The 20,727-nt window shown below is 39.0% G+C and overlaps 1 protein-coding gene across 3 annotated transcripts in view; it reads left to right on the top strand.

Moving 5' to 3' along the window:
* LOC149088311 (secretin receptor-like) overlaps positions 1–20,727 on the top strand; it is a 93,576-nt gene that overhangs the window by 25,112 nt on the left and 47,737 nt on the right. For all 3 annotated transcript variants that reach the window (XM_089246770.1, XM_089246776.1, XM_089246781.1), the window contains exon 2: positions 6,256–6,409. In XM_089246770.1, the coding sequence (XP_089102896.1) occupies positions 6,256–6,409 (154 nt within the window). The remainder of the gene's footprint in view (positions 1–6,255; positions 6,410–20,727) is intronic.

Genomic DNA, 20,727 nt, shown 5'->3' with positions numbered 1-20,727 from the left:
ATCGATACCTGTTTTCCTACGTAAATTCTTGTTCGTTAAAAAGTGACGGCCGTACGTGAAAAATCGGTCGTCATGATTTTCATGCATTCGTAAAATCAGTTAAATGTCCTTGATTTCGCGTAAAACGCAAAAATATTTTTCAAAAATTTCGTTTTCACCCGCAAAAATACTTTTCTGGGAATTAACCTCATGATGATTAAATAATTCATTAAAAACGGGCTTTCGTTGACCGGAGTGGGTAAATGTTTCGATTCACCAAAAGGATTGGTAGACTTTCCGAAATGAAACATTTACAAGCGTCTTCGGACAAACTCACCTTAGTGAAAAACCTGGGTTTTACCGGTCTATCTCGATCCGGGCTTTTACCTTAACATATACGTAATACAAAATACCAACAAATTAAAGCTTAATGTCACTTCCGTGATGCAAACATCAATTACAAAAGTGACGTAAAAAGAGTCGTTCAGTTCGATGACGAAAATACGTTATAGCAAACGAATTAGTTCGTGTGGGTACAATCTCAATCTTTCGTAATTAAAATGGCTTCCAACCCCCTTTTTTCCACCCTGTATTTCCCTTTTATTTCAATTCAGAAGGTGAAAGAATGCACGTAAAACATCAAAATAATCGGGCGGTGGACGTACGTGTATTTTAATTGGAATTTGACATTTTTCAAAGTTGTTTATTAAACCTTTTTTTGTTTTTTCGTTTCGAAGGTTTTCAATGGCGTTGTATATAAGCAGGAGCTGATTTCCAGAAATCTCGTTATCTCCATTACGCCTCTCAATTTCAAATGCGCGATTTTTGCTTTTCCGAATCAAAATGATCTCAAATGATTGGATTCGATAAAATGTAAACATAAGTCGGTGTCGTATCTGTTTCTTTCTTTCTTCTTTTTTTTTCAATATTATTATTCGATCAAAAGTGCTTTTTCGTTTCATAAACAAGTGCTATTTGAGTGTCGTTGAGAACGAACAAATATATTGTGTTCCGTAAAAAAGGTTTTATCCGTGATACCAAGGATCCTATTTATGGCATCCACGACAACTTTCAATACTTCCGTCGTCTCTTCGAACCTTTTGATCTCTCGCAATGGCTTTTCTTTCTTCTTAACGTTAATTGCAATGCTATTTCTCTTTCCGTGAGTTCCAAAAAAATATACGCAACGTATTAACGGCAATGCTTATACGCTATATACAAGTATATATTCCAGTTGCCAAACTTCATGTTGCACCACGTGAAATAACGAACGAAAAAATATTTCTTTTTTTTTTGTCGCACCGTGGACATTTTTTGCACAGAAGAGCTAATTAAACAGAGACATACAGTTTACTGCCGATTCCGAACGGCAGCGTTCGACATTTTGGTTTTTCACCGAGAGGTTGGTGCGCTAACCCCTCGGAGTGGTACTCCGTGCGGTAGCAGTCTTTTTCTGTGATCCCGTTGTTGCCGTTTCTGTTGCACCTCCGCGTCAGGAAAGTTTCTGACGAAGACGAATCGGGAAACGTACTCGAGACATCTCTAAATATCCTTTGGTACTTCAGGGCAAGTATCTTATTGACCTCGGTTATCGCGTCCGCGTAAAAATATACCAGAAAGAACATCGTACTTAGCATCGAATTTCTTTGAAGTACAAAATATTTAAAAAATTATTATTTTTTTAGCCATTCACACACACATCAAAAGGTTATGAAACTTTGGATACGTCTTAATGAACGGAAGGAACGGATTGATAGAAAAAGCAAAAATCATTTCCGGCATTCATCACTAGAGGGTGTTTTCAATGCAAATTGTAGTGCACATCCTAGGATGATGTCACTCTCCTCAATTCATATGAAGGTTTTTAACAACTAGGCTGAAGCGAAGATGGATTTAGGAAAGAGAGAAAATTCACTCCTAAATTCATCTTCACTTCGGTGCCAGTTGTTAAAAACCTTCATATGAATTGCGGAGAATGACATCATCCTAGGATAAGTCGCCGTCTCGTGGCAGTGTCAGCAATTGCGAGCTTTGACCCGAGTTAGATTCGACCGTCCATGAATGGTCCGGTCCCATTCCGTGCACACGAGCTCTAAGGAAAGATTGCGATATTCGTTGCCTTTGCAATCTAGTGGTCGTGGGTGCTCACCCGATAAGTGAGAGGGCGTGGGTTCGATTCCCCCCAAGGGCAGTTGAATTTTCTTTCTTTCCTAAATTCCTTTTCGCTTCAGCCAGTTGTTAAAAACCTTCATTTGCAGTGCACATGCTCGTGTTGTTTTTTGTTTTTTTTTTTCTCGTTTTTTTACAAACCGTACAAGCTCTCACACAAGGCAGAGTTTATATATAAAAAATCTCCAACACAAAATCATTTCCATTCTTGTTCCTTCACTAAGAAGTATAGCATTGAGTCAACATGAGAACGGGTTTTGCTGATGAAATTTTAAGAAACACGATCATTTTGCACCGAAAGGCTATGCAGAGATTTTTGGACTTTGATGGTGGGAAGGAGACTTTGAAAACTATTCCCATCTGTTCATTGAGACGTTCCTAAAGAGTCGGTAATTCCCTGATGAGTAGTTACAACTGTAGACAGCTCAGAACAGGAAATTTTAAGAGAATGAGAACTACCTATAAATAATATATATATATATATATATATATAATTTTGCCACCTCCTCCACTGTACAAGTAGGTAATTTTACGACGTCGTTTTTTGTTTCTCTCTTCTAAAATTTGGCTCGACATTGCTTCGTGTGACAACTGCAATCTCCCCATCCATTTGCCATTTTCCTTCCTTATTTCTGGTTCTGTTTTGCAAACCCACATTTCTTGAAAACACAAAAATTGAAATTAAATTGAAAAATTCTTTCAAAATTGAAAGGTAGTTTCAATCGTGATTGAAATTGTGATTATGAAGTTCCATTTACCCTCTCAAAAGTGTTATATGTAGTCACCTGTACCGCATGCAATATCTCAAATCGGTATCCAAATTCCAGTACATCAGATTCTACCAAGTTCACCCAACACCAGCTAACACTTTGTTAGGCACTAATCTCTATGCTTGTCCCATTAGATCCCAAGGGCTGAAAGTCTACATTTTTGTAATCTAATCAGCTCACGTTTATAACAAGAATATTTAATTGATATTTTTATGAAAAGTGAAACGTTTAAAGTACATATAAATTAGCAGTATCTTCACCAATGTACAGAAATTTAATGTTTCAAAATCCTTCAAACAAAAAAAAATCAAATTTACTTTCTTACTTATTTTCGTCTTTCTTTTTCCTCAATAATCAGGGATAAAAGGTTCACTTTTGCGATTAATGGCAGCAGCTTGAATGTTGTCATTCACATGTGAAAGAAATATCAAATATTTGAAGGGAGAAAAACCAAATACTGAAATTAAGTCTTGTCCCATTAGCCCCCACTTTCCCCTATAGCTTTGCTATATTAAGTCATTCGTTCGTTCTAAATAATACGCAATACGTAGTTCTGAATTTTCCTGCTACTGGCACTTACATAAAGTTTTCATTGTGCTGTCGACATTAGTGGATAAAGCATTATTGTTGAAGTTGTTCTACCCTCCCCCCCCCCCCCACCACTTTTAAATTGAGAATATCCACTGTTAGTTCTGGTATCGAAACAGTTAAGAAAGTTATCCTGCGTGTCAAAGAGGCGAAGAAGTTATTAAACGACGCAAAATAAAATCGAGGTTGAATTTCTTGTGCCGTCAGCCGAGGAACAATTCGCAAACATGGCTCCGCTGATTAAATTACGGAACGGGGAGATCAACGTCTCAAAGTGCTCGCGAGCGACTTCCTGGCGCTGCTGCTGTCTTTGTTTTCGAAAACACACTGAACATAACGTACATAAAACGTGTAGCACGTCGTGTCCGTCGATAAAAAGGGGCTGTCTCTCGTCCAAATCCCTCTCTTGACACTTTCATCTCCTCCTTTTCGTTTTGCTCGTTCCTGTTTTCTTTTCATTTTTAATCCTGTTCGTTGTTCCGAGCTCGAGAGGCTTCTAAAACGTGTCTGCAACGAGTGACGCGTTACTCTCTCTGGCAAATACTTCGAGCACCACGTGCGATACGAATGATTAAAGCATTTTTAATTTCGTTTATTTACGCCCCTTTTTGTACAAACTCGATCCCCCACTTGCTTGTCATAGGCGTGAGCAGAAAGGATGATTAGAATGTACTTGTGACGGGATCTGCGTTATATATATATATCTCTGATAATTGTTCGGAGTTATTTACGCGACGCGTCACAAAGGAATTTGTAAATTGCGACATTTTTAATCAAGTTGTTATGGTTTTATACGTGTACAGGGTGTCTCATAAATTCGTATGTAGTTTAAAAATTCATAAAAATTGAAGGAATTGGTATATTTAATGCGGTTGGCGAGAAAGTTATTCTCAAGAAGGGAGATTTTTTTTTTTTTTTTTGGAAAAGAAACTATTTCCAATTTTTTTTTTTCGATAGAGAGCACTGCACGAAAGCAAATCACTGGAAATATATGTATCAGAGTCCTAGAAAATTCAATGTGTAAGATGAACACTTTATTTCTGAATTTTCCTGAATATACCTACATCACAAAACAACAACTCTGGCCATATCGATATAGTGCAATTTACTGCCATTAATGAGATGGGATGGAAACGAAGGCGCTGTCTATTATTGGTGGCCGCTTCAAGTTCTCTCTCTCTCTCTCTCTCTCGTTAGGGAAAATATCTTGTCTATATCCTCCCTGGGACCATGACACAACCTTCACGGTGGTACACGAGCATCTTACCACCATGCCACTCGTGCTCCTGTTATTATACCTGGCGCTTAAATAATGTTTATATTCTGGTGTTGTGCATTATGGGTGAAGTTGTTTTACCTCATCCACGGATCACCAGTTGAAGCTTTACGAACGTTTCGGACTCAAGATAGTCTGAAGAAAGGTCCAATCGATTCTTATTCACACTCTTTCATCTATCGAGAAAAATTCGAACTAATTTTTTTTTATGTACCAAAATACCCCTCTTCGTGAGAATAAGCTTTTTCGCAAAGCGCATTACCAATTCGTTCGATTTTTATGAATTTTTTTAACTATTTACGAATTTATGGGACACCCTGTATACGAGTAGGGCTATTTAAACGCCTTATCCGTTACTATTTGTTCAATTTGGAGCAGATGATAGGTTTCAGTTTTGTTGCGTGTGAGTGAGAAATTAAAACGGCATTTGACCATATTTTGCTGCGATGTCGACCAGCATCAGACGAGTTATTCACCATATACTAGTGGTCACTTCAGCGACTGATTTATGAAGTTTAAATCAGTTTCAATTCACTCTGAATGACTTTTTTCAATCCGGCTTTGTCTCTTTCCAGCCCGGAAACCGCTCTTCTGAGCATCGTACCAGAGTATCATCGCGAGGATACAGGTTCGAACGCCGATAACGGCACAATGGTGGTCGTCTGAATGATTTGCGACGGTTTTCCAACTTCGAGGAGCGAATACGAGCCGCTCTCCCATTTCGAAGAGCGGGCAGACTTTCAACACAGTACTTACATAAATACGAAAATTTCGTCATAGCCATTTTCACTTCGAAATATAGAAGACAGGTGGCAGCACAGCCGCTGTGGCGTTAGAATGGGCAGACTTGTCACAGTGACGGAATCGTCGGGCTCTGTGGTTCCCAATTTCGAGGCGCAGATGCGAACCGATCTCCCAGTTAAAAAGTTTCTAGATAGAGAGAAGAAGATAGAGAAAAGATTTCCGATAGATCTGAAGTATAGATGACAGCACTGAAAATCACACACAAGACTAGATGCACACTCATACCGTTAGGTACACACACTTACACGTCCGGCACAACTCACGAGGTAGTAAATTGCCCATTGGCGATATATCTGAGTTGCGCTCTGTTTGAAAGAAAGAAAGATGGCAGCACAAGCTAGAACATGAAACACGCATAACTCTGACCTCATAGCCACACATTCACTCCGTCATTCCAATTCGGACCTTACAATGTGCATACGCACAAACACAACACTTTCCGGCGTATACCGCTTTGTTAGAGTTCCACAGAGGTATGTGTGTACGAGATGCGTGTGCGGTTGAGTAGTTATTGTAGTTGGTATGCAAATTCTCGTTTTTCGATCGATTTGATTTGCGGACACAATATTTCACTGTTTTTTATTTGTTTTCTTTTTTCAGATCGAAACAGAAAATATGACGTTGATGCGATAGAGCGGATACTTAATGTGAATATTATTTCCCTTTCAGATGGCGTTGGGCAGCGATGAGTTCGACGACATCAGCTTCCCGACTGCTGAATTGTTCTATGAAAATGACTTGCACTCCGATCAGCTTCGGAGGCTGAGAGAAGAGCAACTGAAATGCGAGATCTCGTTGAACTTGAACGAAGGTCATCGAAACAGTAAGTTCCGTAAGGCTTTGAATTGAACTAATTGAAATAATTCGAAATAATTATAATTATATAGACTATTACTCTTTCTATTCAGAAATACAGATTGGTTTAAAATAAGACAAATTCAAAGAAATATCGGAAATAACGGGACGCAATTTCAAATAATTCTTCCTCGTAAAACTATAATAAGAAAACAATTTATCTATTTAGGACCAAAAATGTACAATACCCTGGATTCACACATAAAAAATGAAAAATACATAAAAAAATATAAAACTCTGATTAAAACATATGTGGAAAATACCAATATCATAAATAGTATATAAAGTTTTAAGACAGACAAATAAACACATACAATAAAAACCATGGGGTAATTTATATGTGTGTGTGTATGTATACGTGTATATATATTAAACGATGTGTTGGCCACAAGAAAACATTTTTGGTATTATTTTCATGGATCTGCCCTGGACGGACATAAGGTCCCTTGGGAGATCATACTCTTGTACACAGTTTGTGTGTAGTTCATGTGTTGCGTTGTTTTTTGTTATGTTGTTGTATGTAGTTTATTCATACAGATAAACCTTTATTCTCTCTCAGAAGAGAGAAAAAACTGCATAATTGAACTTCGAAATAATTTCACTGCATGATATGATAGGAAAAAAATAGCATAAAAAGAAACTTCACTTTCCACCCGATGCTTAACAATTGAATTTATTTTTATTGCAGTTTTCTTTCCCCATAGTGCTATATACCAAGTTTCCTATATAATATTGCTATATTAAAAATCATTATATATAGGGTGGTTATAGTTAAATTGACACCACTCACAGGCCTATACCGCCTATTCTGGTCGACATATTTCGTTGAAACCTGGTGTATAGGTTATACAAACTATGGCAAAATGAAGACTGCGATAAAAATAATTTTAATTTTCAACCGCCACACAGTGTGTCATTTTGGCAATCTAGGGGAAAAATTAAATTTTCGACTAATCTGAAAAGGGCGAAACATATTTCCCCGATAGCAAAATGTCCCCGCATTGTGGAAATGCGGTTAGATTCTTTTCTAAGCATGCGCAGTTCTGTTCGAGCATGTCTAAACATGCCCGTTCTCACACCTCACAGGGCTTCGTCACCCATTTCATTCCGTCAACTTTGCTTGACCAGTGTATGTAACAGTTCGCCCGAGTGGCGTGGTGTTAAGATTCTCGTCCCGTGAAGGTTGCTGTCACGGTCCCGGGTTCGAACCCGAGGGAGGATATAGGTAAGATATTTTCCCTAACGAATTCGAGGCGACCACGGATTGACAGCGCCTTCATTTCCAACCGATCTCATTAATGGCAGTAAATTGCGATATGGCCAGAGTTGGTGTATGGTGAAGTAGTGTAATATCACACATTTGCTTGCGCTGTTTTTGTTCAATGGTATTAATTTACATCCTTTTCTGATATTTTTAATTAAAAATTGTTTTCATAATTGCTTATAATTAAACTGAGGACGTTACTTTGTAAAGTAAGAGAGTTTTATCACATAAATTATCATTTTTTTCTAATTTCTTTAAGGTTTTAGTACATTATTAAGCGTTACCGAGCGCTCTGACCATATACAAGTTATAGCTAACATGTTTGACTAATTAAAACTTCAAAAACCTGCTGCGGAAACCTCTACGGACTAAAAAGTTCAACTTCTTTTCTTTGGATGGGTACCTCATTGATGATACATACCTCATTGTTTGGCATATGGGTAGGAAACGAGAACTGACAAGATTTGAAGCCATTTTAAATTTATGTTTGGGAGAAGCTGGCAATACAGATATTTCTAAGGCATCAATGAAAATTTTAAAGCGCATGTTCGAAATATTTTTGTTTGGCAATTGAAAAAACGGTGGCAAAAAGTGGCAAGACACAGTGGACAATTTCTTAAAGATTATCCATTACAGCTTCATGAAAATATATTCATTTCTTTTTCTTTTTTTTTTTGTATATGCAATATGAAAATATATTGCATACTGAAGATTTATTTGAAGCTGCTCCAGGTCCATCATAAAAACTTTTGTCATTATAACACCTAGAAGACCCAAAAACCACCGACTGCGTCCCTAGAGTGAAGTCGCGAAAAACGAAGCCTCTTCTGAACTCCACGACCGACCACAGAAGAATTATGCGTTGTAGCTATCGAAGTAACATTGAAAAAAGTGATTCGGAGCGACTGTATAGTGAAATAACTAAATGGCTCTCCAAACAGAGGAACTGTGATCAAGAATGTCTGCAGATCAATTCTTTAAAAGTCATCTCCATTATCAGCAGATCAAGAGCTTGCTTTGGTGTGATGGATATTAATCTTTCAACGCATGAGTATAAGGCCCGTGATACACATGCTCCTAAATAGCACGCAAACATGCCACTTTCAAGCATATGCAACTAATGAGACTATTAGTAACATTTGCATGAATATTACCAATAATGTCATTGGTTGCATATGCTAGAAAGTGGCACGCTTCCGTGCTATTTAGGAGCATTTGTATCATAGGTCTAAACTCTTACTCCAACAAGCAAAAGACTAAACTCTATCCTACGTATTACAGGATTGAGGAATCAAAATTGTTCTGTTATCCACTTGGCGTCAAAATAACAGACATATCAAAGAAATCCCACTCTCATCATCCAGATGAATCCCAATCAAATCCAGATTCATCGAACAGTGATACAGAGCGCGCTTTTTCTCATTTTTTGTATTGGCATTTTTTTACTATTAATTTATTTGTTTGCGTGTATTGTTTTTTACAATTATTTGTAATTTTCGGCACTAGATATGGTGGAATGAACACTCAATGTAATTCGTATTGCATGTTTATCTTCATGTAACAGAGTAATGGTTGAATTTTAAGGAGCCAATTCACATGTATCTGCATTTCATTTTAAAAAATACTGCATTTTGTAACGTTGATTGCAATTTCACTGTAAATTATGGGATAAACTAAATATTACTGAGCATATATATGTATTCATGAATGAGACAAGAGATAGGACACAAAAAACCAACCTCGATCAATTTAAAACCGAGAAAATATTTTTGTCCCCCCTAGATGGTCAAAATGACACACTATGCACCGGGTGGAAAGTGGAACTTCTTTTTATATACAGTCGATTCCCTTTATAACGAATGCCGTTATAGCGAAAATTTCGTTTTAACGAAAAACTTTTCTAATCCTTCAGATAAATTCACATAAGAACAATTTAAACAAATCTGGAATTACTTTATAACGAAATTTCACGAAGTGATTTTTCCGGTCTCTCCGAGTTTAAGATTATAACAGGATTCGACTGTATTGCAGTTTCCCCCCCCCCCCCAATGGTCCATATAATCTATTAAGTTTCATCGAAATACGTTCACCAGAATGGGTGGTTTCTTTCTTTCAAACCAAACACAACTAAGGTCTATCACCATTTATGGGCGATTTACTACCTAGTGAGTTGTGCCAGAAGTGTGACTGTGTGTGTACCTAACAGTCTGAATGCATATGTAGTGTTGTGTTTGATTTTTCAGTGCTGCAATCTATAGTTCAGAAGTGAAGTGAGTGAAGTGTAATGACTGAATACTCTTGTACTGTTTGTAGGCCTGTTGCTCTCTGTGGCGAGACTTTTTAACGGGGAGATGATGAACATTCATCCGGTAAGGAAGTGGAATTCTTTAATTGAACTCTTCAAAAGTAGACCACATACTACTGGGCAAATAAGTACCTCGAGTGCTAGAAAAGCAAGTAAATAAATAAATAAGCACGTCTACATTCCTCATATATACTGTACTGCACATCGACCAATAACTGAATAATCAGACGGCCCCCATTCGCAGCTGAGGATGTCTGTCCGATATCACTCTATTCGATGTTGAATATGTCAGCCTTGGCTATATGCGCAGCTGGATATATCGGCCCCGGCTTCATTTTCAGCTGAAGATGTCTGCCTCCGCTCCATTCGCAGCTGATAGTGTCTGCCTCCGCTGCATTAGTGTCTGCAGATTCCTGTCAAGAGGAGGCAGCTGATAGCGTCTGCTCAATTTCATTCGCAGCTCAAGATGCCTCCCTTCGCTTCATTCACTGCAAAAGATGTCCGCCTCCGCTTCGTTTGTAGCGGGAGACATCGCCTCGGCTTTATTTGTAGCTGATGGCGTTTGCCTCGACTCCATTCACAGCTGAAAATACCTGTCTAGATTTTATTCGTAGCTGAAGGTGTCTGCCTTGTATCCGTAGGGGGTGATGAGGGAATCGCCCCCTCTCAAAAGCCAAAACGTGAGGGGAAAACTTATTTGTCCTGTAAAATACGGGACGATGCAACGGACCTAAACAATAAATCGCCTTAGATCCGTTCCTGCCTATAGCGGAAAATAATAAAAGATGGCGACCGACATCAAAAATTATTGCCGACATTATGACATGGAGAATTTTCCAAAGGGGAAATAAATAGACGTGATGTCGCGATGCTCGTATGATTAAAAATGCCCATGTTGCTTCCAAAGCCTAAAAAATATATTCCGATGAATGAAGATGGCACCATCGATGACCGGGTAGATCGTGCCTACCTTCATAGGAAAAAAGAGATGAGCAGGATTATGTCTTTCTTATATTATGACAGGGACGTACGGATCGATTGAGAAATTCTATCGAAGCGACGAAATATTCGATAACAAATGAAAGAAATCGTTTAAAAAATGGATCGTTTCTTCTTTTTTTGGCTGCGTGTTTTATATAAAACGACAGAGACAGAGACGAAAAGTTTATGACTGTGCATCTAGCATTTTTCTATGAGCAAAACGCTTTTTCCTCTATTTCTCCCATCGTAATACGAAAAATTCTCCACCAATGACCTGCAATACGCAGTATATGGGTTTCTTCAAAAGTATCCGACCATAATTTTTCGTACGTGAGCCAATAAAGCTAGCAAAGTGTGCTTTGATGCACGTATGCCGGCAATACTAGTGCGCATGTTGCCGGCAGACTACCAATGAGTGAATTGTAAATGAGCACCGTCACATTTTTGTTTTTGACAAGGAAAAACTTGAACAACGCTACCGCATTAATCGTTATAGATTTGCCGATTGCGACGCAGAACCTCTTGGGGTGATGGTTGTGCCGTGCGATGCGTACTCGTGATGAACCACGCCACTCGAATAAAAGAAGACGATCAGAATGACTTTGGCATTGCATCTCCTGAAGCCCACCAAATCGTCAGTCAAAAGAGAATGAGTGGATCCAATGCTAATATGCTCACCTCGTCTGCAAGTTCTCTGATCGTGATTCGTCGATCCTGTATCACCAGAATCTGCACTTGGTCAATGACGATCTCATTTCTGGATGTTGCGAGGCTACCAGAATCACTCTCCATTGATAGTGGTTGTGTGTACACTCCATTGTGTAACTTTTCTTCTTTGAAACTTTTGTGCCACTCCTTCGCCGGTGTAATGACCATTTCTACATGCCCGAAAGTCTATTGATTCTAGTGGATAGTTTGCACTCTGCAGTCACCAAGCTCCACATTAAATTTAATGCAGTAGCGTTATGTGTTCGTTTTTCGTGCCATTTTGTCAAAACCGGAAATGCGACGGTACTCACTTACACTTCCTCACTCATCCGCAGTCTGCCGATGACTGACAACTTCTGAATGCAACAAAAAATTCAAGCATGCGCACTAGGATTATGTACATACGTGCACCAAATGACGCTTCTTTGCTTTATTGATTTACGCACGGAAAACATTACGGATACTTTTTTGAACAAACCTCGTATACGCCGAAGAATACATACATGTATAACATACATATTACAGTAATTTTGGTTTTTCATAATACTGTTAATAAACTCCCATTTCTTTTTATTTGTATCGCATTTCATATAATGTTGCTTGTAATACTCTTCATTTTTAACTAATTTCATATGCATTTTAAGCTCATTGGCTATGCATTGATACGCTGTTCTGTAGATTCTATCACTGAATATTTCCGCATTTTTTTATAGTTTTTCTTTTCTACGAACTATACGTAGCAATTCATTTGTCATCCAGACCTATCTTAATCGTGGATCCAATCGCCTTCCCTCAAACACAAATGCTACTTTTTGAAAGTTAAGAACTTCAAATTTGCCACCGTTGTAATTGCTCCACGGTAATTGGAAAAAGCTGCTTTTACCGTTTGTCCGATTCTTCATTTCTTCTAAGATTCCTCGAAGTTATAATTCGCTCATTTAAATGAGTTTTCTTCAAAATTTTTATGCTCATAACAAACTCATTACGCACCCGCGTGCACACTCTATAATTATATACAGTTATACGCTTATGCCCAAGATCTAAAGACTAACCTCGTTACGAGAGCTCATTATGTTCATTTCCGAAATCCGATTAAATGGCTTACGTGGATTTTCATTATTAGTGAACATAATTTGAAATATTTTCGTCATTTGTAAATTAGTCATTGTAATTGAAAGCACTTGTGCGAATTATCAACGAATAACGCGCATCTGCTTCTGAATAAGACAGGGGTTCTCAACCGTTTTCAGTCGCGACCCAAAATCAACAACAAGATCAGCTTGACGAACCAAGGGACTGTTTTTTTCCCAAAATAAGTGAAACCATTGACGCAATAATTGTGCATTTATAATAGGAGTTTAAGCGCACCACTCATCTAGGAAGCTCCCATGAATCAAATTTGGGTTGTCTCCCATAGCTCCAGAATCCCTGGCTATAAGTAGATTTGCATGACCCATCTCGGAAGCTGTTGCGAATTAAGTTTTGGTTGTGACCCATAACTAAAGAATCCCTGGTCGTAAGTGGACTTTTTACGACCCATGTAGGGTGAGTGCAAATGTTATCATTTGTTGCATATGCTGGAAAAAGTAGAATGCTTTCGTGTTACTTAGTAGCATGTGTATCGCAAGCGGCAAGCGTTAAAAAAAAAACGGCACACAGAACAGTTATTGGTTTGCAGCGATAATACTGACGTCATACTGCGCATTAATGGTGGAGGAATTTTTCCAGTGGTTATAGCTAAAAGGTATCAGAACAGTGACTTCACGCAGAAGCTTCGAGATCACGCCCACTGAGCCAAGTCGGCAAGCGTGACTTCAAAGGGATGAAACCTTATAGGAGGATGGACATATAATAAAGATCAAACAGCCCTTACTATATAACCCTGTAAAGAGTTCGCCAATTGAATACAAATACAAATACAACGCCACAACAGGCAAATTGCCCAACGAGGTGGCTGACTTAAGAACATCATGGATCCCCGAGCCATTTTTTGGAGGCCCTACCTACTACTGCTACACCACACATGCACCCCGCCCACACCCCCCACACCCACGAAACCCCCAACAAATCGGTACATGCGGGAATGTGCGTGTACGTGTAGTGAAACCTGACGTGAAGTTTTTTTGTGTTTCTCTGTAATGCTTGTTATGTGTAGTGCTGCCATCAGTTTTTCAAACTATGAGTGAAGTGTTATGATTGAATGATTTATCGTTGTGGGACTGTTGCTCTCTGTGGCGAGACTTTTTCACGGGGAGATCGGCTCGCATTTGCGCCTTGAATTTGGGAACCACAGAAAACCAACTCCAGCCGACCACCACAGTGGGGTTCGAAGCCGGATCCTAGCATCACGAGTCCGTCACTGTAACCACTCGACCACCACAGCAGTCAATTGAACCATTTGCATTGTATATACTCTTTTAGCTCTCACTCTCTCTCTCTCTTAATGCAGTGAAACCTGTCTTAACGGAACCTGTCAACACGGAAACGGAAAGGAAAATCGTATGAATCGTTATATATAGGCTAAATATAACGGAAAATTTCATACAAACACTACGAATGTTTTCCAACCCAATAGGCCAAGGGACTATTGAAGTGCTCTATGACAACTCACTGTTAAAGTGCTCTACCGAAATTTTTTTATACAATCTCTGCTTACCAATGCGAGTTCTACATCATCATCCACCCCTACATTAGCAAAAACGGTTTCCTTACTTGATGCTGGGATTTTAATAAGCCACACGTAGTAAGGCAGTTGCTTCTTGAAATTTTCATAAAATCTTTCGGAAAAGCTGGCTTTTTTTCTACGGGAGAAATCAGAGTGTAAAGGTTTAATTTCCAAGTGATATATATGCAGGACTCTTACAAAACTGCATGCGAGCTGCTTTCCGTGATCGCATAGACATAGACCACTTACGGCCGTATTCAACAACACAGTTTGATACTGCAATCACAGATTAAACGATCAGCGATCGACACGGATTGGTTAAAATCCTTAATTTAAACAATCCGTTTCGATCTTCAATCCTTTCACCTGCAATTGCAGTTGAAACTGTGTTGGTGAATACGGCCGTTAGGGCGGTATACACCGTCAAACCGAAAGATACCCAGGCCACATCGCGATATGGCAATATCGGCTCATTGTCCACACGGACTGGATACCTCTGGCAATTTATTCATAAAAAGCATACATTACAAAATATACATTACAATCATAACAACTATGAAATCATAATCTAAGTGTAAAATCAATTGCGAGATCCCAAATCTACGTATGGCGGTATACACCGACATGGTTTAAGCTATAGTCACAATTTTTTCATAAGAGATCGACACGGATTGGTTAAATTCAGGATTTTAACCAATTTATGTTGATCTCTTATCCAAAAATTGTAACTACAGGTTTAAACCATGTCAATGAATACGGCCCTTAACCTGACACGACAAATAATATAGACACACTCATTGAAAATTTTAGAGAAGGTCAAAAAGAAGTGGATGAGAAGAGGAATGTCGTCATTTTCAGAAGAAAAAACATTGTATTGTGACGTTTTATATTTATACAGATGCTGCCAAAACCTTCAAAGAACTGCAGAAATTTTGCTTTTTTTTAGCATAATGACTCTGGCATTTTTTGTATGATTTCTGAAACAAAACTGTTTACTGATAGTCAGGCAGCAAAGGGTGTGAACTGCATTCAGAAAAGTCTGTTATTGACCACTGGAAAAAATAAAAATTTATTTGCAGCAGTTTTCCATTTTTAATTCACTATTTGGTGATGTGATTAGTTAATGGACTGAATACACACAGTGTAATGTTGAAGTAAATGCAGAATGTATATATTTTTAATAAATAATGTACCTCTCATATCTCACGTGATGAATTTTTAATAATTAATTATTATTTAGTAATTAATAATCAGTTTATTTATTTTTAAATTATTTACTTTATTTTCAACTAATTTATTTTTATTTAATTTCAATTTTTTTGAGATCGTTACATAATTTTACACATTACGTCAATTGAACCTCTACTGAGTGGAAACCTGTGTTCAACGGAAAAAAATCTCGGTCCCTTGCGATTCCGTTGTGAAAACAAGCTTTACTGTATATACATACCCAGCGTCATCTGTGTGAAATGGAAAAGCAACAGATGGTTAATAACTCGCATTTGGTACCTTCATCGAGATCGTTTTCGCACCAGAGACGGTCCATTATTCGATACGATCATCGCTCTCTAATGAAGTTGTTGAACAAACAAGTTGAAATTAATTTTGAAAAATCGATGCAATTTCACGGATTCTATCGCGGATCGTAACGTATGAATGTCGTAAACGTTGCTTTTAATTATTAGTTACTACATGATAATAATATGATCGTCACTGAAGGAGATTTCCAACCCCCACAGCTGCTCCCATTCATAGAAACGGACAACATCGATTTCAAACAACGGTGTTTAATATCGATGAGGGATGTTCTCGTTCAACTCGATCTTCCTGCGAATATTAACCGTTCGGTATTGCGGAGAATCTACGCGTCTGTTGTTCAAAAATTTACGATCTTCCCAACTCCACCCCCCAATATAATTTTGTTTGTTTTGTTTTTTTACCCGAATCCTGCTCCGAAAAATTTCATTCGCGATGATATCGAATATTTAAGAGAAGGGAAGCCTTCTTTGTAGGCAAATGGAAGGTCGCTTATACCGCGAAATTCGCTGGGATATCCCTCTCCTAAAGAGAAAGGCGTCTCCGAGACTCGATATCTGCGGTATAATTCGGGCGTGAACACATACGCTATTTCCTGTAGTGAAACTGGAAAATCAGCACAGGGGATATAAAAACGATTAATTATAATTATTAAAACTTTTTTCGGATGGTGTTCTCCTCTAATCCAGGTGTTCTTAACCTTTCTCAGCCGCAACCCAAAATCAGCAATAAGATCGGCTTTGCGATTCGTGGGACTGTTTGTTTTTTCCAAGTAGTGATACCGGTGAGGCAATTATTTCCACGGAACTTAAAATGGATTTGTACGACCCATCTGGGAAGACCCTCAGAATCAACTTCGGTCCCAGACCCATAAGTTAAGAACACCTGCTCTAGTTGTTATTCGCTGGGATAGAAAGAAACGCGGCTGCTCCTAACAAAAAAAAGTCCGGTGTTCGATTCTATCGAGACTCGTAGGAGAGTGGAAATTATCTTGCCCATGGGCGTAAGCAGGAGAAATCTATTTCAGTGAAATTCCAAGTTATTAACCTTCAAAAATCGGTTTAAATTAACAGAAATTGGAAAAATATGGCATATAATGGCATTTTTTATTTATTTATTTTTTTTTTTTACTTTTTTTACAAAAATATTTTAAATTTTAGATCTTCCTAGAGAGGCACGGGTTCCTTGGGGTACTCCTCCCTTGAGTATGCCTCTGCTTCCGCCAATAATTCATTAGCATACAGTTCTACTCGCCTCATGACGAGTGAATCTGGTATATTTAACACGTCTGACATCCGTTTTGTGAGTTTTGTTCGCATGTACAGTATATTTCGTACAGCTACCAGAAATCGAAGTGCCCAGAAAATTGGGTTTGAAAGACCTGCCCCGTCGTTCTGAGTTGCTGTTTGTGAGATGTCCCGAGGACCTTTACATGCCTTTAGTAGTAGGCCCCTCAAAAAACACTATTCCTGCGCAGCTACCTCTTTTCACCCCGGCGGTAAAACAATAGTGAATTACCTGTACAGCATACATGCTCAATCCATAACCCGTATGCCAAATGTGGCCCGTGACCTCAAACCTAATTTTGTAAAAATTAACTAAGCTGCACATTTCCAGATCACTTAAGTGACCCATGGTATAATTCTAGATCACTTAAGGTATCCGACTACGTTGAAAACGTAATTTCGGAAGAAAATATGGATTTTCATTTTTTTATTTTTTATAAAAACCTTATTTGTTGCGATTCCAAAACGGGCCTTGTTTTGTTTATATGATGCTTAGAATTAAAGTTACTTTCACTTTAGTCTTTCGTTTTCACATATAAATAATACGCGAATAAAGACTTTAAACGTGTTTTACGAAGAATGCTTTTTTTCGACATTTTACTTGACTTTGTGACATGATTTGTAAAAATTGATGCATTGCATACTTACGAAATTTTAATGTGATATTTTGCTATATATTGTTGAGGTTATGAACCAAAATCTAAGGTCTATCACATATATTTTTTGAATTACAGTGTTTTATAGACAAAATGTAGGATGAAATTTCAAAAAATTCACACGTACTTAAACATATTTTGGTGTAACTTATGAACATATCATGCAATCCTTTAAATTTCAGTTCAAAACCTGCAAAATAACTAGCTAAATGAACTGTGAAAATCACGAAGAATTTCATTTATAAAATTTTTTGCAATCCTGTTTCGAATATCACATGAATTTTGCCTAAAATTTGACATAAAAACGACTTTTTCATAAAAAATATAATAGATAGACCAAAATTTGTCACTGTTTTCACCATTTCGAGACACTTTCTATCAAAAAATGTATTTAACGTTCACACCAGAACCATTTGAAAGAAAAGTGACAAGAAAGGTAGTCGGATACCTTAAGTGACCAACGGCATGGTTCCAGATCACTTGCGTGACTGGTGGCAAATTTAAAGATGACCGCGGCACATACTCAAACCACCCGCGTAATGCGCAACATATTTACGGATCACTTGAGTGAACCACGGCACAGTTCCATATCACTTAAGCAACCCGCAACAAGTATGAAGCGGCCCCCCATACTCTCCTAAAGGTTAAACATTCTTATATATACAAATACAAGGCCACAACAGGCAAATTGGCCAACGAGGTGGCTGAGATAAAGTAACAAAAATATGGATGTCAGATACTTCAAAATTACAGCAACCCTAATTAATAAAAAAGCAATTACAAAAACTAGAATCAGTATATATATATATATATACATGTTTAGATATTATATACAATTGCCCATAAAGAATACATATGGTTGTCTTATTCTAAATATGGATAAAGATTTACCCCAACATGTTTATCGTATTTCTTTCTAAGCGTGTCAATTGGGTAAGAAATCACTACCCCCCGGAAGTAAGCTATTCCATTTATTAATACCCTATTAGAGAAAAATTCCCTGCGACACCATAACCTCGCATTGAACCCTTACCAATCGATTCTGGTGTCCCCAGTATCTTGCTGTATAACGACATACAGGACCCGAGTATGACGTGTGTGGGGGGGGGGGCAGAACAAAGTAAGAATTGGGGAGGGAAGCCGGTGATCAGGGTCAGGAGTGTTTGGTTAGAAATTGATATTTATTGGGTCCTGGGCAAATGCCCTTCTTGCCCATGCAAAAATCCGATCCTGGGCCCCATTTGCCCATGCAAAAATGAAGTCCCCGGCAATAGATCGGTTTTTCGTACAATAAGCACGTTGTTAAGGCAGAATACATAATATTCATAATGTACAACCACGCTAGGTATAATTACTGATTTACGGGACAGGACTGGACTTCGGCAGATGTGAAGGGCACAGCCGCACCCATGGCTCCCCCCATGGGGTATGCTGACAAAGCCACAGCCCAGGATGAATCCCATTATGCTTTCTAACTACTCGTAAGAATCCTGGCCTGAGAGGACCCACAAAAATCTCGGCCTATGCAAACCAGTTGCATGATGTGAGAGCTATGGCTGCACTGGGCCTTAAAATACACTGCTGGCCACCCAAATTGCAACACCAAGAAAGACAAGAGATATCGCAACAATATTTATTTTGTAGATAACATGTTGACCAAGCATCAAATGATTAAATTTATAGACTTCTATGAAGTGTGGTTCCTGCCAAAATCAGTAGCCAGAGTAGCCGCCATTGTTGGAGATCACCGCTGCCACACGCCTCGGCATTGATTCAAAGAGACTTTGGATGTGTTCTTGGGGTACAGCAGGCCAAGCAGCTTCCACGCGTTGCCAAAGTTGATCTGGTGTGGCAGCTGGGGATGTAATCTGGGTCAATCGTTGAGCAACCATGGACCACATGTTTTCTATCGGCGAAAGATCCGGAGAGCGAGCTGGCCAGGGAAGCAATTCAATCTGGCGATTGACGAAGAACCTTTGGACAATGCGTGCCACGTGTGGTCGCGCATTATCCTGTTGAAATATGGCTGTGGGCAAGCCCTGAAGGTAAGGAAGGACAACTGGCTCCAACACCTCGGAGATGTAGCGCTGGCTTTTTAAAGTACCGGCAATGCGTACTAGAGGAGTGCGAGAGTGATATCCAATACCGCCCCATACCATAATACCCGGTGCAGGACCAGTGTGGCGGTGCATAACGCAGCTGTTCAGCATCCTCTCTCCACGGTGTCTCCAGACTCGAATCCGACCATCGTGGTGTTGCAGACAGAAGCGTGACTCGTCAGTAAAGACAATTTCATTCCATTGTGCCGTCCACATCCTTCTTTCATCGCACCATTGGCGGCGGAGACGTCTGTGGTTCTGCGTCAAGGGTAGACGAAGCAATGGACGTCTTGCGGACAGACCACTGTGCTGTAAACGGCGTCGAATGGTACGCGCAGACACTGGATGATGCGGTACAGACTGAATGTGCAGTGCTATGGTTCGTGATGTGGCTGAGCGATCCGTCACTGCCATACGCACAATACACCTGTCATCACGTGAAGTGGTGCACTGAGGTGGATGCGATCGAACACGTCTGTCCGTCGTACCCTCCTGCATCCAACGATCACATATCCGCATTACAGTTGTTTGGTTTCGTCCAACACGACTACCGATTTCCCTGAAAGATAATCCACAATCTCGGTAGGCCACTATCCTTCCTCTGTCGAACTCGGATACTTGATCAAAATATGATCGCTGTTTTCTACGAGGCATAATTGATCGTTTTTTTGAAAAAACCACAAGAAAAACACAATTGCCGTACTTCAAATCGTCGAAATCTCCAAGCCTTAAATAGCGCTTTGAAGTGGCGCCACAGGCGCGCGTGATGTGCGTCTGCGCTGAAAT

This window comes from Pholcus phalangioides, unplaced genomic scaffold (assembly GCF_987345545.1).
Source record: "Pholcus phalangioides strain wild (caught in Gottingen) unplaced genomic scaffold, Ppha-v1.0 ptg000003l_1, whole genome shotgun sequence".
In the NCBI taxonomy this organism is placed as follows: Eukaryota; Metazoa; Arthropoda; class Arachnida; order Araneae; family Pholcidae; genus Pholcus; species Pholcus phalangioides.
The sequence above is the reverse complement of the archived record's forward strand: the minus strand, read 5'-3'. Positions and strand labels throughout refer to the sequence as shown.